At 46.8% G+C, this 13431-nt stretch overlaps 1 protein-coding gene across 1 annotated transcript in view; it reads left to right on the top strand.

The window, feature by feature from the left end:
* The window catches only part of LOC126214974 (sterile alpha motif domain-containing protein 1-like), a 74579-nt gene extending 62981 nt beyond the window's left edge, over window positions 1–11598 (top strand). Inside the window, exons 4-5 of the mRNA XM_049941607.1 lie at window positions 1869–2068; window positions 11433–11598. Of these exons, the coding sequence (XP_049797564.1) occupies window positions 1869–2068; window positions 11433–11598 (366 nt within the window). The remainder of the gene's footprint in view (window positions 1–1868; window positions 2069–11432) is intronic.
* Window positions 11599–13431: the final 1833 nt, after the last annotated feature.

Below are 13431 nucleotides of genomic sequence, written 5' to 3'. Positions count from 1 at the left end.
GTTGACGGACTTTGAGCGAGGGCGTATAGTGGGCATGCGGGAGGCCGGGTGGACGTACCGCCGAATTGCTCAACACGTGGGGCGTGAGGTCTCCACAGTACATCGATGTTGTCGCCAGTGGTCGGCGGAAGGTGCACGTGCCCGTCGACCTGGGACCAGACCGCAGCGACGCACGGATGCACGCCAAGACCGTAGGATCCTACGCAGTGCCGTAGGGGACCGCACCGCCACTTCCCAGCAAATTAGGGACACTGTTGCTCCTGGGGTATCGGCGAGGACCATTCGCAACCGTCTCCATGAAGCTGGGCTACGGTCCCGCACACCGTTAGGCCGTCTTCCGCTCACGCCCCAACATCGTGCAGCCCGCCTCCAGTGGTGTCGCGACAGGCGTGAATGGAGGGACGAATGGAGACGTGTCGTCTTCAGCGATGAGAGTCGCTTCTGCCTTGGTGCCAATGATGGTCGTATGCGTGTTTGGCGCCGTGCAGGTGAGCGCCACAATCAGGACTGCATACGACCGAGGCACACAGGGCCAACACCCGGCATCATGGTGTGGGGAGCGATCTCCTACACTGGCCGTACACCACTGGTGATCGTCGAGGGGACACTGAATAGTGCACGGTACATCCAAACCGTCATCGAACCCATCGTTCTACCATTCCTAGACCGGCAAGGGAACTTGCTGTTCCAACAGGAGAATGCACGTCCGCATGTATCCCGTGCCACCCAACGTGCTCTAGAAGGTGTAAGTCAACTACCCTGGCCAGCAAGATCTCCGGATCTGTCCCCCATTGAGCATGTTTGGGACTGGATGAAGCGTCGTCTCACGCGGTCTGCACGTCCAGCACGAACGCTGGTCCAACTGAGGCGCCAGGTGGAAATGGCATGGCAAGCTGTTCCACAGGACTACATCCAGCATCTCTACGATCGTCTCCATGGGAGGATAGCAGCCTGCATTGCTGCGAAAGGTGGATATACACTGTACTAGTGCCGACATTGTGCATGCTCTGTTGCCTGTGTCTATGTGCCTGTGGTTCTGTCAGTGTGATCATGTGATGTATCTGACCCCAGGAATGTGTCAATAAAGTTTCCCCTTCCTGGGACAATTAATTCACGGTGTTCTTATTACAATTTCCAGGAGTGTAGTATTGGTTAAATATGAGCACTGGAGGCTAAGACGAAGTGCTGTGCAGCGCCAGAATTACATCTGGCTACCAAAAGTGGACCTATTTTTTTTCTTTGTTTTCAGTGTAAATCGCATTAATGCATTGCAGTGTAAATCACATTAATGTAGTAGCATACCTACCAAGTTTCGCTGATATATAATAATATTACAGCCCACACTGGACCTCTGTCAGTATCTACACTTTAAATATAGCCAACCGGTATGTTAGCTTATTTACCTAGGCCGTCCTTAAGTTTAGCATATCACGGTCGTATCTTGTGACTTGAATATCAGTCAGTTACAAATCGAATGAGTCAACTGGATGTAACAATCTGTAGCATATCAAATGGAACGACGGCATGGCCTCAGTGGTAGGTCAAACAGGTAGGTAAAACTATGCAGATATAGGTAGAAGAGAGGTGGAACTCGTAAAAGTTGTCACCAAGCGGAAGACATGCACAGTGTCTGGACAATGGGCCTGAAGATGGAGGATGAAATACTCATTCCAACGTCACGGTAATTCGGAACTGCCAGCTGCGTGGAAGCCTGTGCTTTCTGTCATCGGGACGGAATGCGTCAGGTCGCTCCACCCCTCACACGTCACGTGTGAGATTCATATTGCACCTCCGTCCCACGGGCGGCGCATTTCGACACGTGTTGTTCGCGTCTCTGCCTCCGAAGCGGACAATTTACTTTTAATTAGGAAGGAGTCGGCAGCTCTTCTGAAACCGCAGCCGCGCGCCGACAAATAAATCAGCGACGCGTCGCGGTCCACCTGCGCTGCGGGGGCGTGGCGGCTGTGACGTCAAGGGCTGGCGGGGGTGGCAGGGCCCCACGTGACGCGGCGCATGCGCACTGCGGCGGGGGCGGCAAGGCGCTGCTAGTTCCGGCGGCCGCCGAGAGGTGGCACTGGCGGTCTCTGAGTGACTCTCTCCCAGCTACCACGGGGTGACTCTGTAGCAAACACTGCCTCGAGAAAAAAATTAACAACCAGGAGCCGCAAACCAAGTAACATACTGAATTCTACCTCAGTTTTTCTATTTTTCTATTAGACCCCCGAAAATGCTTCCTTAATTTTTTTGATTGTATTCATGGATCCCTAACTGACAAAAAGGACGTATGTTGCTAAGCGTGATTTTCAGTTACAATTCGGTTTTCACCTCTACCTTAACATCTATAACTTGCGAATCCCTGTAATGTCTATGAGAGAGGTTACGTTTAATTGAAGATTGTTACATATCAACTACGTTTAATACAAAATTTCAGCCGCGTGGAATTAGCCGAGCCGGCATGGTAGCTCAGCGTGTTCGGTCAGAGGGGTAGCTGCCCTCTGTAATAAAAATAAACTGAGTTAATCGATCAACAACGAACTTAAAACGGATGTCTTACAACTTCCGCCCCGAGCAAAGAACAAAAGCGAACAAAATGAGACATTTTTTTAAAGAAAGGAAAAGAAAAAAGCGGTCTAAGGCGCTGCAGTCATGGACTGTGTGGCTAGTCCCGGCGGAGGTTCGAGTCCTCCCTCGGGCATGGGTGTGTGTGTGTGATAATTTAGGTTAAGTAGTGTGTAAGCTTAGGGACTGATGACCGTAGCAGTTGAGTCTCATAAAATTTCGCGCACATTTTTGAACCTACAAAATTTCGATGACTAAGACAAACGCGTTTTGTACCTTCATAAGTCTTTGCGAATCATTGTAAAATATACAACAGAGTTTAGTTCGTACTGAAAGTGGCTGGATGGTCAGAAAATATAGTTTTTAGTCACACTCTCTTTGCTTCTGTACCTAGATTATGTATCACTCGTGTATCCCTACAAGTTTGTGTCAGAGGGTGATATTTTTAGAAATTATTTCATTCATGGCTGTAATTTTCAGCAGATGTAGTATATATTCCTCACAATAAATCTACAGCCAAGGTCTACAGACTTGTAGTATCCCTAGTTTGGTAGGTTTCTAAAGATGACGAATTAATTTAAAAATGTGTGTGTGAAATCTTATAGGACTTAACTGCTAAGGTCATCAGTCCCTAAGCTTACACACTACTTAACCTAAATTATCCTAAGGACAAACACACACACCCATGCCCGAGGGAGGACTCGAACCTCCGCCGGGACTAGCCGCACATACCATGACTGCAGCACCTAGACCGCTCGGCTAATCCCGCGAGGCACGAATTAATTTGTCGAAACCGCTAAGTCGTAATAAAAACATATTTGCAACTGACGACTGAATTTTATTCCGAAAAATATCTGTAGAAGATTGTACGATGCCAACTGTAACCTACGAATAGCACTTTTAAGGCCATGTTTTGGGACAATATTTGCCCGCAGTGATGCGGCACTGCAGCACTGCTGCAAGTGGCTCCAACAGATGCGGTATAGCCGGGCAATACTGCTTCTAGACCATTTCCATCTGCTTGGCCGTACCAGTACACAAACACCATCTCGGCTTGTTACCACCGGGCGAGGTGGCGCAGTGGTTGGCACACTGGACTCGCATTCGGGAGGACGACGGTTCAATCCCGTCTGCGGCCATCCTGACTTAGGTTTTCCGTGATTTCCTAAATCGTTTCAGGCAAATGCCGGGATGGTTTCTTTGAAAGGGCACGGCCGATTTCCTTCCCACACCTTCCCTAACCCGAGCTTGCGCTCTGTCTCTAATGACCTCGTTGTCGACGGGACGCTAAACACTAACCACCACCACCACCATCTCGGCTTGTTACCGACAAGAATACCGGACCATTCTGCTGCTTACAGTACGCTGCTTCAATCAGGCAGCCTGCAGCACACGGCACGTGGTCAGGGAAACTGTCATTCGTCAGCGCCATCTGCCGTGGCAAAGATGCATTTCCGGACACACGTTTTAGGACCATTTTGCCTTTATTTTCAGTCAGGAGTTCGCCCTTGCAGTTTGTCGGTTTTAGTAATCTGCACACCGTGTAGAACATTGCTGGATACCCCACTGTAGTTCACGAATCATATTCACTACAAACCACGGGTTTGAGTCACTGCTACGCTTTAATTCTACACCTGCAGGGGTACTTATACACTGCTGGCCAACGTAAATGCAACACTAAGAAAGGCAAGAGGTAGCACAACAAAATTTATTTTCTAGATAACATGTTGACCAAGTATCAAATGATTACGTTTACAGACGTCTGTGACATGTGGTTCCTGCCAGAATCAGTAGCCACAGTAGCCGCCATTGTTGGAGATCACCGCTGCCACACGTCTCGGCATTGAGTCAAAGAGACGTTGGATGTGTTCCTGGGGTACAGCAGCCCAAGCAGCTTCCACACGTTGCCAAAGATCATCTGGTGTGGCAGCTGGGGATGTAATTTGGGTCACTCGTTCAGCAACCATGCACCACATGTTTTCTATCGGCGAAAGATCCGGAGAGCTAGCCGGCCAGGGAAGCAATTCAATGCCACGTGTGGTCGCGCATTATCCTGTTGAAATATGGCTGTGGCCGAGCCCTGAAGGTAAGGAAGGGCAACTGGCTCCAGCACCTCGGATATGTAGCGCCGGCTATTTAAAGTACCGGCAATGCGTACTAGAGGCGTGCGACAGTAATATCCAATACCGCCCCATACCATAATACCCGGTGCAAGTGTGGCGGTGCATAATGCAGCTGTGCAGCATCCTCTCTCCACGGTGTCTCCACACTCGAATCCGACCATCGTGGTGCTGCAGACAGAAGCGTGCCTCGTCAGTAAAGACAACGTCATTCCATTATGCCGCCCACATCCGTCTGTCATCACACCATTGGCGACGGAGACGTCTGGGGTTCTGCGTCAATGGTAGACGAAGCAATGGACGTCTTGCGGACAGACCACTCTGCTGTAAACGGCGTCGAATGGTACGCGCAGACACTGGATGATGCGTTACAGACGCAATGTGCTGTGCTACGGTTCGGGATGTCACTGAGCGATCCGTCACTGCCATGCGCACAATTTGCCTATCAGCACGCGCAGTGGTGCACCGAGGTGAATGCGATCGACCACGTCGGTCCGTCGTATCCTCCTGCATCCGACGGTCACATATCCGCATTACAGTTGTTTGGTTTCGTCCAACACGACTAGCGATTTCTCTGTATGATAATCCACAATCTCGGTAAGCCACTATCCTTCCTCTGTCGAACTCGGATACTTGACCAAAAGATGTTCGCTGTTGTCTACGAGGCATAACTGATCGTATTGTGAAACAACCACAAGGTAAACACACGTGCCGAACGTACACTCGTCGAAATCGCCAAGCCTTAAATGGCGCTATGAGGTGGCGCCACAGGCGCGCGTGATGTGCGTCTGCGCTGAAATTCTAATCAGTTGCATATCTCATCGCTGCAAACCCATGGTGTAAATTTCACTCGATTCGGATGCTTCCTTCAGGGTGTTGCATTTACGGTGGCCAGCAGTGTATTTCAGGTATCCCTATTAAGAGTGTGGCAAAGAGTACGTTTGGGTTGTTGATTCATAAACTATAGTCCACCAAAACGTTTGCTACGAAACACTGGCCTCAGTAGCAATAGCGTTTGACTGCTACTTCTGCGGCTATACTTGGCGAATCACGGTGATGGAGGCGTATGGCACTTCCAAGAGCAGCACGTATTAACTTTCCGTTCCGTTCTGTTCAAATGTGGAAGCAGTGACTGATGAATGTTTCTGTGTGGGATGTTCCAAGCCTAACTTCAGCTACATGATCTCTACGGTATAGTTAGATACGGGCACTCACGAATCTTCGTAATTTCTGCCCTAAAAGACGGCAGGGCCTATCGGTTAAGAATTTCTCAACACCTCAGTTCCACTCCTGAGCCACTCGCGTTGCCCTTCCTTGTTTACACTCCTCATTCCGTGTTATGCTCCTCCTCAGTTAACCAGTAGCCTACCAAACATTGACTGTGCAAATATTTTGCTTGGAATTTATTTTGTAGAGGAAGCGTCGTTTCATGACAGCGTACCAACGCTACCAGTACTTCTAGCGAAGCACTAAGATCAGTTGTTGAGGCTGTGATGCATCTGTTCACCATCACACAGTACCACTTACGTGTTGATGGTCAACCGAATTCTAGTGGGTCATCTCTTGCTGACTCTACTTACGTATCCTACCTTTTTTTTTTTTTTTAGGTGGAACAGGCCATCACTGTTTACCTCTTTGTTGTCATTTTTGTCTGTTCTTTGCTTAAAAAGAGCCATTTTCAAGGACGTATTTATTCTTCTTCACTGTTGACAGCGAAAACTCGAACATGACGTTACTCCAATACTAAATTAATTAAACGAGTTCTTGCATTGACGTTAGAATTCTAATACTCCGAAACCAGTGTTCAACAAATGCATTTCGGTGTCTCCCTCTCAGTAACTGTTTTTCCTTGTGCAATATAATTCATGAAATATTCAGAATTTTACAGGACAGTAAGTGGGAAACGGAAGTTTTACAAGGGGATGACTGCCGTGTTGTCATACGGCAGCGAGAAATACACGGTGTTTCAAAAATGACCGGTATATTTGAAACGGCAATAAAAACTAAACGAGCAGCGATAGAAATACACCGTTTGTTGCAATATGCTTGGGACAACAGTACATTTTCAGGCAGACAAACTTTCGGTCTGGGAAACTCTATAGTACGATATTTTCCACATATCCACCATGCGTAGCAATAATATGGCGTAGTCTCTGAATGAAATTACCCGAAACCTTTGACAACGTGTCTGGCGGAATGGCTTCACATGCAGATGAGATGTACTGCTTCAGCTGTTCAATTGTTTCTGGGTTCTGGCGGTACACCTGGTCTTTCAAGTGTCCCCACAGAAAGAAGTCACAGGGGTTCATGTCTGGCGAATAGGGAGGCCAATCCACGCCGCCTCCTGTATGTTTCGGATAGCCCAAAGCAATCACACGATCATCGAAATATTCATTCAGGAAATTAAAGACGTCGGCCGTGCGATGTGGCCGGGCACCGTCTTGCATAAACCACGAGGTGTTCGCAGTGTCGCCTAAGGCAGTTTGTACCGCCACAAATTCACGAAGAATGTCCAGATAGCGTGATGCAGTAATCGTTTCGGATCTGAAAAATGGGCCAATGATTCCTTTGGAAGAAATGGCGGCCCAGACCAGTACTTTTTGAGGATGCAGGGACGATGGGACTGCAACATGGGGCTTTTCGGTTCCCCATATGCGCCAGTTCTGTTTATTGACGAAGCCGTCCAGGTAAAAATAAGCTTCGTCAGTAAACCAAATGCTGCCCACATGCATATCGCCGTCATCAATCCTGTGCACTATATCGTTAGCGAATGTCTCTCGTGCAGCAATGGTAGCGGCGCTGAGGGGTTGCCGCGTTTGAATTTTGTATGGATAGAGGTGTAAACTCTGGCGCATGAGACGATACGTGGACGTTGGCGTCATTTGGACCGCAGCTGCAACACGGCGAACGGAAACCCGAGGCCGCTGTTGGATCACCTGCTGCACTAGCTGCGCGTTGCCCTCTGTGGTTGCCGTACGCGGTCGCCCTACCTTTCCAGCACGTTCATCCGTCACGTTCCCAGTCCGTTGAAATTTTTCAAACAGATCCTTTATTGTATCGCTTTTCGGTCCTTTGGTTACATTAAACCTCCGTTGAAAACTTCGTCTTGTTGCAACAACACTTTGTTCTCGGCGGTGGAATTCCAACACCAGAAAAATCCTCTGTTCTAAGGAATAAACCATGTTGTCCACAGCACACTTGCACGTTGTGAACAGCACACGCTTACAGCAGAAAGACGACGTACAGAATGGCGCACCCACAGACTGCGTTGTCTTCTATATTGTTCACATCACTTGCAGCGTCATCTGTTGTTGAAAATTGTAACTACTGTAATTTCGAAAGTTTGTCCGCTGAAAATGTACTGTTGTCCCAAGCATATTGCAACAAACGGTGTATTTCTATCGCTGCTCGTTTAGTTTTTATTGCCGTTTCAAATGTACCGGTCATTTTTGAAACACCCTGTAGATACTACAGAAATCAGAGAGAAGAAATGTATGCCCCTCCGAAACAATTTTGATCTATTGAAGCGTACCCAGTCCTGGATTAAAGAAAAAAAGAGAGATAAGTGATTATTTATGCAAGTGGTTTGAAATTTTGTGTAAACAGTAAAATACAAGAGACTGAAGTAAAGTGAAAGCAACAGACTGAAGGAATGAACAACAACAACATTGAAATGATGGTGTTGTTATATAAGGGAACCAGTAAACCCTCCACTCCCGACTATTCGAAGACTCCTACTCCCATGTGTAAAATAGCTTCACACTTCAGACTTATTTACTAATGAGTTGTTATGATAATGAGAGTTTAGAGTCCAAGAGAGAGAAAGTTTAGAAAACGTTTAAAACAAGGTAAGTGTTCTCAATACGAAACACTGGATAAAAACAGTGTCGGTAGTTTGCGATCTGTTTTAAGCAGAAGCTGGTGTGTTCCACATCTGAATGTTTATAACGTTATATCTTCTGAACTGTGTGTCACACAGTGATATAATTTTCAGCTACATTTGGTGGTGTATGTGGATAATTCCAGAATGAGATTTTCACTCTGCAGCGGAGTGTGCGCTGATATGAAACTTCCTGGCAGATTAAAACTGTGTGCCCGACCGAGACTCGAACTCGGGACCTTTGCCTTTCGCGGGCAAGTGCTCGACCATCTGAGCTACCGAAGCACGACTCACGCCCGGTACTCACAGCTTTACTTCTGCCAGTATCTCGTCTCCTACCTTCCAAACTTTACAGAAGCTCTCCTGCGAACCTTGCAGAACTAGCACTCCTGAAAGAAAGGATATTGCGGAGACATGGCTTAGCCACAGCCTGGGGGATGTTTCCAGAATGAGATTTTCACTCTGCAGCAGAGTGTGCCCGCGAAAGGCAAAGGTCCCGAGTTCGAGTCTCGGTTGGGCACACAGTTTTAATCTGCCAGGAAGTTTTTTATGTGGATAATGTCCGCAAAACTTGTTGCGAATAGAGCTAGCAGCATAGAAGTACGTCAGATGTGATGTTGCAAATTTGCTGCAGGAGCCGGCCACGGTGGTCTCGCGGTTCTAGGCGCGCAGTCCGGAACCGTGCGACTGCTACGGTCGCAGGTTCGAATCCTGCCTCGGGCATGGATGTGTGTGATGTCCTTAGGTTAGTTAGGTTTAAGTAGTTCTAAGTTCTAGGGGACTAATGACCACAGCAGTTGAGTCCCATAGTGCTCAGAGCCATTTGAACCATTTTTTTTTTTTTTTTTTTTTGCTGCAGGAACAGCGGAAACGTAGTAACTGATAAGCGTCTTTCTTTTCTTTCACTATTTTGTGCGTGGCGTCCGGGAGGACAAGTTTAATAAGCGTTTCGAATTAAATGTTAAGTTTGTCACAAGTTGCTAAATGCTCTCAATCTCATGTACTGGTTGAATGTAGTCGGGGTAATTGCGCGCCATGAATTACGTTGTCTCACGAAATACGTATAAATTCTGACTGTAATACTTTCTCTCATTGTGTTGAGCCTTGCAAATAAGATTATAGCTCGTAATGATTAGATTATGAAATTATTTTAATTTTTTTAAAAAATTCATCAAATAATTACACGAAATAATGTTGACTGGAATACTCTCCTTCAAATTGTGAAGGTGGCAGGGGTAAAATACAGAGAGCGAAAGGCTATTTACAATTTGAACAGAAACCAGATGTCAGTGATAAGAGTCGAGGGGCATGAAAGGGAAGCAGCGGTTGGGAAGGGAGTGAGACAGGGTTGTAGCCTCTCCCCAATGTTATTCAGTCTCTATATTGAGCAAGCAGTAAAGGAAACAAAAGAAAAATTCGGAGTAGGTATTAAAATCCATGGAGAAGAGAGAAAAACTTTGAGGTTTGCCGATGACATTTTAATTCTGTCAGAGACAGCAAAGGACGTGGAAGAGCAGTTGAACGAAATGGACAGTGTGTTGAAAGGAGAATATAAGATGAACATCAACAAAAGCAAAACGAGGATCATGGAATGTAGTCGAATTAAGTGGGGTGATGCTGAGGGAATCAGATTAGGAAATGAGACACTTAACAGTAGTAAAGGAGTTTTGCTATTTGGTGAGCAAAATAACTGATGATGGTCGAAGTAGAGAGGATATAAAATGTAGACTGGCAATGGCAAGGAAAGCGTTTCTGAAGAAGAGAAATTTGTTAACATCGAGTATAAATTTAAGTGTTAGGAAGTCGTTTCTGAAAGTTTTTGTATGTAGTGTAGCCATGTATGGAAGTGAAACGTGGACGATAAATAGTTTAGACAAGAAGAGAATAGAAGCTTTCGAGATGTGGTGCTACAGAAGAATGCTAAAGATAAGGTGGGTAGGTCACGTAACTAATGAGGAGGTATTGAATAGAACTGGGGAGAAGAGAAATTTGTGGCACAACTTGATTAGAAGAAGGACCGGTTGGTAGGACATGTTCTGAGGCATCAAGGGATCACCAATTTAGTATTGGAGGACAGCTCTTTTAAATGAACATTGCTTTCTGTGTTTTTATATTTTACTTTATTTAATCTTCTCTTCTTTCACTACCTTGTATACTATTGCTTTATTTTTTATGTTTTCTCTTTATTGTAATCTTAAAGATTTTGTTAAAAATGTTATTTTGGATACAATAAATAAATAAATAATATTGGCGGGAAGTGTGGGTGGTAAAAATCGTAGAGGGAGATGAATACACTAAGCAGATTCAGAAGAATGTATGTTGCCGTAAGTACTGGGAGATGAAGAAGCTTGCACAGGCTAGAGTAGCACGGAGAGCTGCATCATACCAGTCTCTGGACTGAAGACCACAACAACAACAACAACAACAAAAAGATTGTAAATCAACTGTTTTGCCCCTGCAAGGCAGTAGGTAGGCAACCTGCACTCGTGTTTGTGCACCATCAACTGAATTAGTGGTTCAAATGGTTCAAATGGCTCTGAGCACTATGGGACTCAACTGCTGTGGTCATAAGTCCCCTAGAACTTAGAACTACTTAAACCTAACTAACCTAAGGACATCACACACATCCATGCCCGAGGCAGGATTCGAACCTGCGACCGTAGCGGTCGTGCGGTTCCAGACTGTAGCGCCTTTAACTGCTCGGCCACTCCGGCCGGCTCAACTGAATTAGTCATTTACAGTTAAAACAGCGGGGTGTATGATAACCACTCACCATATGGGAGGACAATTTCCTTTGAACAGCAATTAGCCCACATGACCAAGTTTGATAAAATAATGATTTTAATTCTTTTTACTGTACTGACTGCGAGAAGTTGGTGGGTGGGTGTGTCGCGAACGCTGCCACAGGAAGGGAAGGTCGCCTGCCCCACTGTGGCGGAGCCGACAGGTGGCGCCGCGCGGCGGCCGGTGGCGGTACTACGAGAGGCGCCGCGGGGGTGTTGCGGGGGCGGGCTGGGCACCGCCTGCCGCAGTCCCTAGTCACGCGGGAGCGACCGGGGGTGGCCATCTCCTCGCCGAAAGCGCGCTTTCTGACCACTGGTACGGCAGTCGACCACGATTCCGCATTTCGCCTCCAGCTCTACTGTTCTGTAGTATCCTTTGCTCGTCCATACTGTGGGGGAAGAGGGGGGGGGGGGAGTCTGTCACACACTGCAGACACAAAAGTTAAACTTTGTGGCTGTCTAACTAATAGTGCCCCCATACATTTCCTGGCGGACTGGTTAAGTACTGTTTTTAAATCTATGTTTCTCACGCTGCAACTGACATTTCGTCTAACTGTAGCGTCCATATACATTAGTATTTTAATTTCTGCTTATTACATTTAACACAATTTTAAATGTATATAATATATAATAGTATATTATATTATATTCAGAAAAAATTTCTGTTCATAAGTGGAATTTAAAATTTAAAAGTGAACAGTGACACTAACCGGAGAGATATTTATGAAACGAGACACTAGACACATATTTAGTGCAATCCTGACACAGAAGCTAAAATGAGAGATCTACATCTACACTCTGCAGCTACTGTTGTAGCGCATGGCAAGGGGTATTTAGCCGTCCGGTGTGGCCGAGCGGTTCTAGGCGCTACAGTCCGGAACCGCGCTGCTGCTACGGTCGCAGGTTCGAATCCTGCCTCTGACATGGATTTGTGTGGTGTCTTTAGGTTAGTTAGGTTTACGTCTAGGGCACTGATGAGCTCCCATAGTGCTCAGAGCCATTTGAATCATTTTTAAGGGGTATTTACCATTGTACCCTGTATTAAGGTCCCTTCCCATTTCATTTGCGTATAAACTGTGGGAAGACTGAGTTTTTAAACACCTCAATGCACACTGTGATTATCCTAATAGTATCTTAGCGGCTGCTAAGGGAGCGATACTTAGGGAGCCGTAGCATCTAAATTCGTCGGATAGTGCTGGTAGTGGAAAATAAGCAGACACAAAGGAATTAAAGACATTATCTACCAGTGGGCAATGAGTTTCAATAGGGCAAGCTGAAAATTTGTACCGGACCACGATTCGAACTCGGTTCTATTGCTCCCGAGGCAGATGCACTGACCACTACACCATCCGGACATAATGGTCGCCGCAAGTGTACGGTCTACCTTAGCACGCCTCCCGTCAGACCCAAATTCCGGTCTTACATCGCTCGCCACTGATGTTGTGCCCCTGCTCATTAGTCTCATTATATACGGCATCTCGCCAATTCCCTTAAGAGTTCTGGCTTGGGCTGCATCCGCACCGAAGGTATCGCTGTCCGTCATCGCCTAAGTCAACCAAGCTGATGTCTTTAATTCCTTTGCGTCGTGACTCGTAGTGACTGCAGGATCAGAACAGTGTCTGTTCTTTCGGACATGTCAAAAAATGGTTCAAATGGCTCTAAGCACTATGGAACTTAACATCGGAGGTCATCAGTCCCCTAGACTTAGAACTACTTAAACCTAACTAACCTAAGGACATCACACACAGCCTTGCCCGAGGTAGGATTCGAACCTGCGACTGTAACTCCAGCGCGGTTCCGGACTTAAGCGCCTAGAACCGCTCGGCCACCGCGGCTGACTCGGAAATGTCACAAAGAGCAGACATGACGTAGCGTATGTAATTTTTACGTGGACTTTCACTCGATATCTGCGTATGTTAAGGCGTCTGCGAATTCCACGACACTCCCTTATGGGTCGCACAAACCTGTGAGTATTCGCTCTGCTCTCCTGTGTATACTTCAGTATTCCCTGTTAGCCTTACTTGTGCCGGCCTTGGTGGCCGAGCGGTTCTAGGCGCTTCAGTCTGGAACCGCGCATCCGCTACGGTCG

This window comes from Schistocerca nitens, chromosome 12 (genome assembly GCF_023898315.1).
Source record: "Schistocerca nitens isolate TAMUIC-IGC-003100 chromosome 12, iqSchNite1.1, whole genome shotgun sequence".
In the NCBI taxonomy this organism is placed as follows: domain Eukaryota; kingdom Metazoa; phylum Arthropoda; class Insecta; order Orthoptera; family Acrididae; genus Schistocerca; species Schistocerca nitens.
This window is presented reverse-complemented; position numbering and strand designations above follow the sequence as displayed.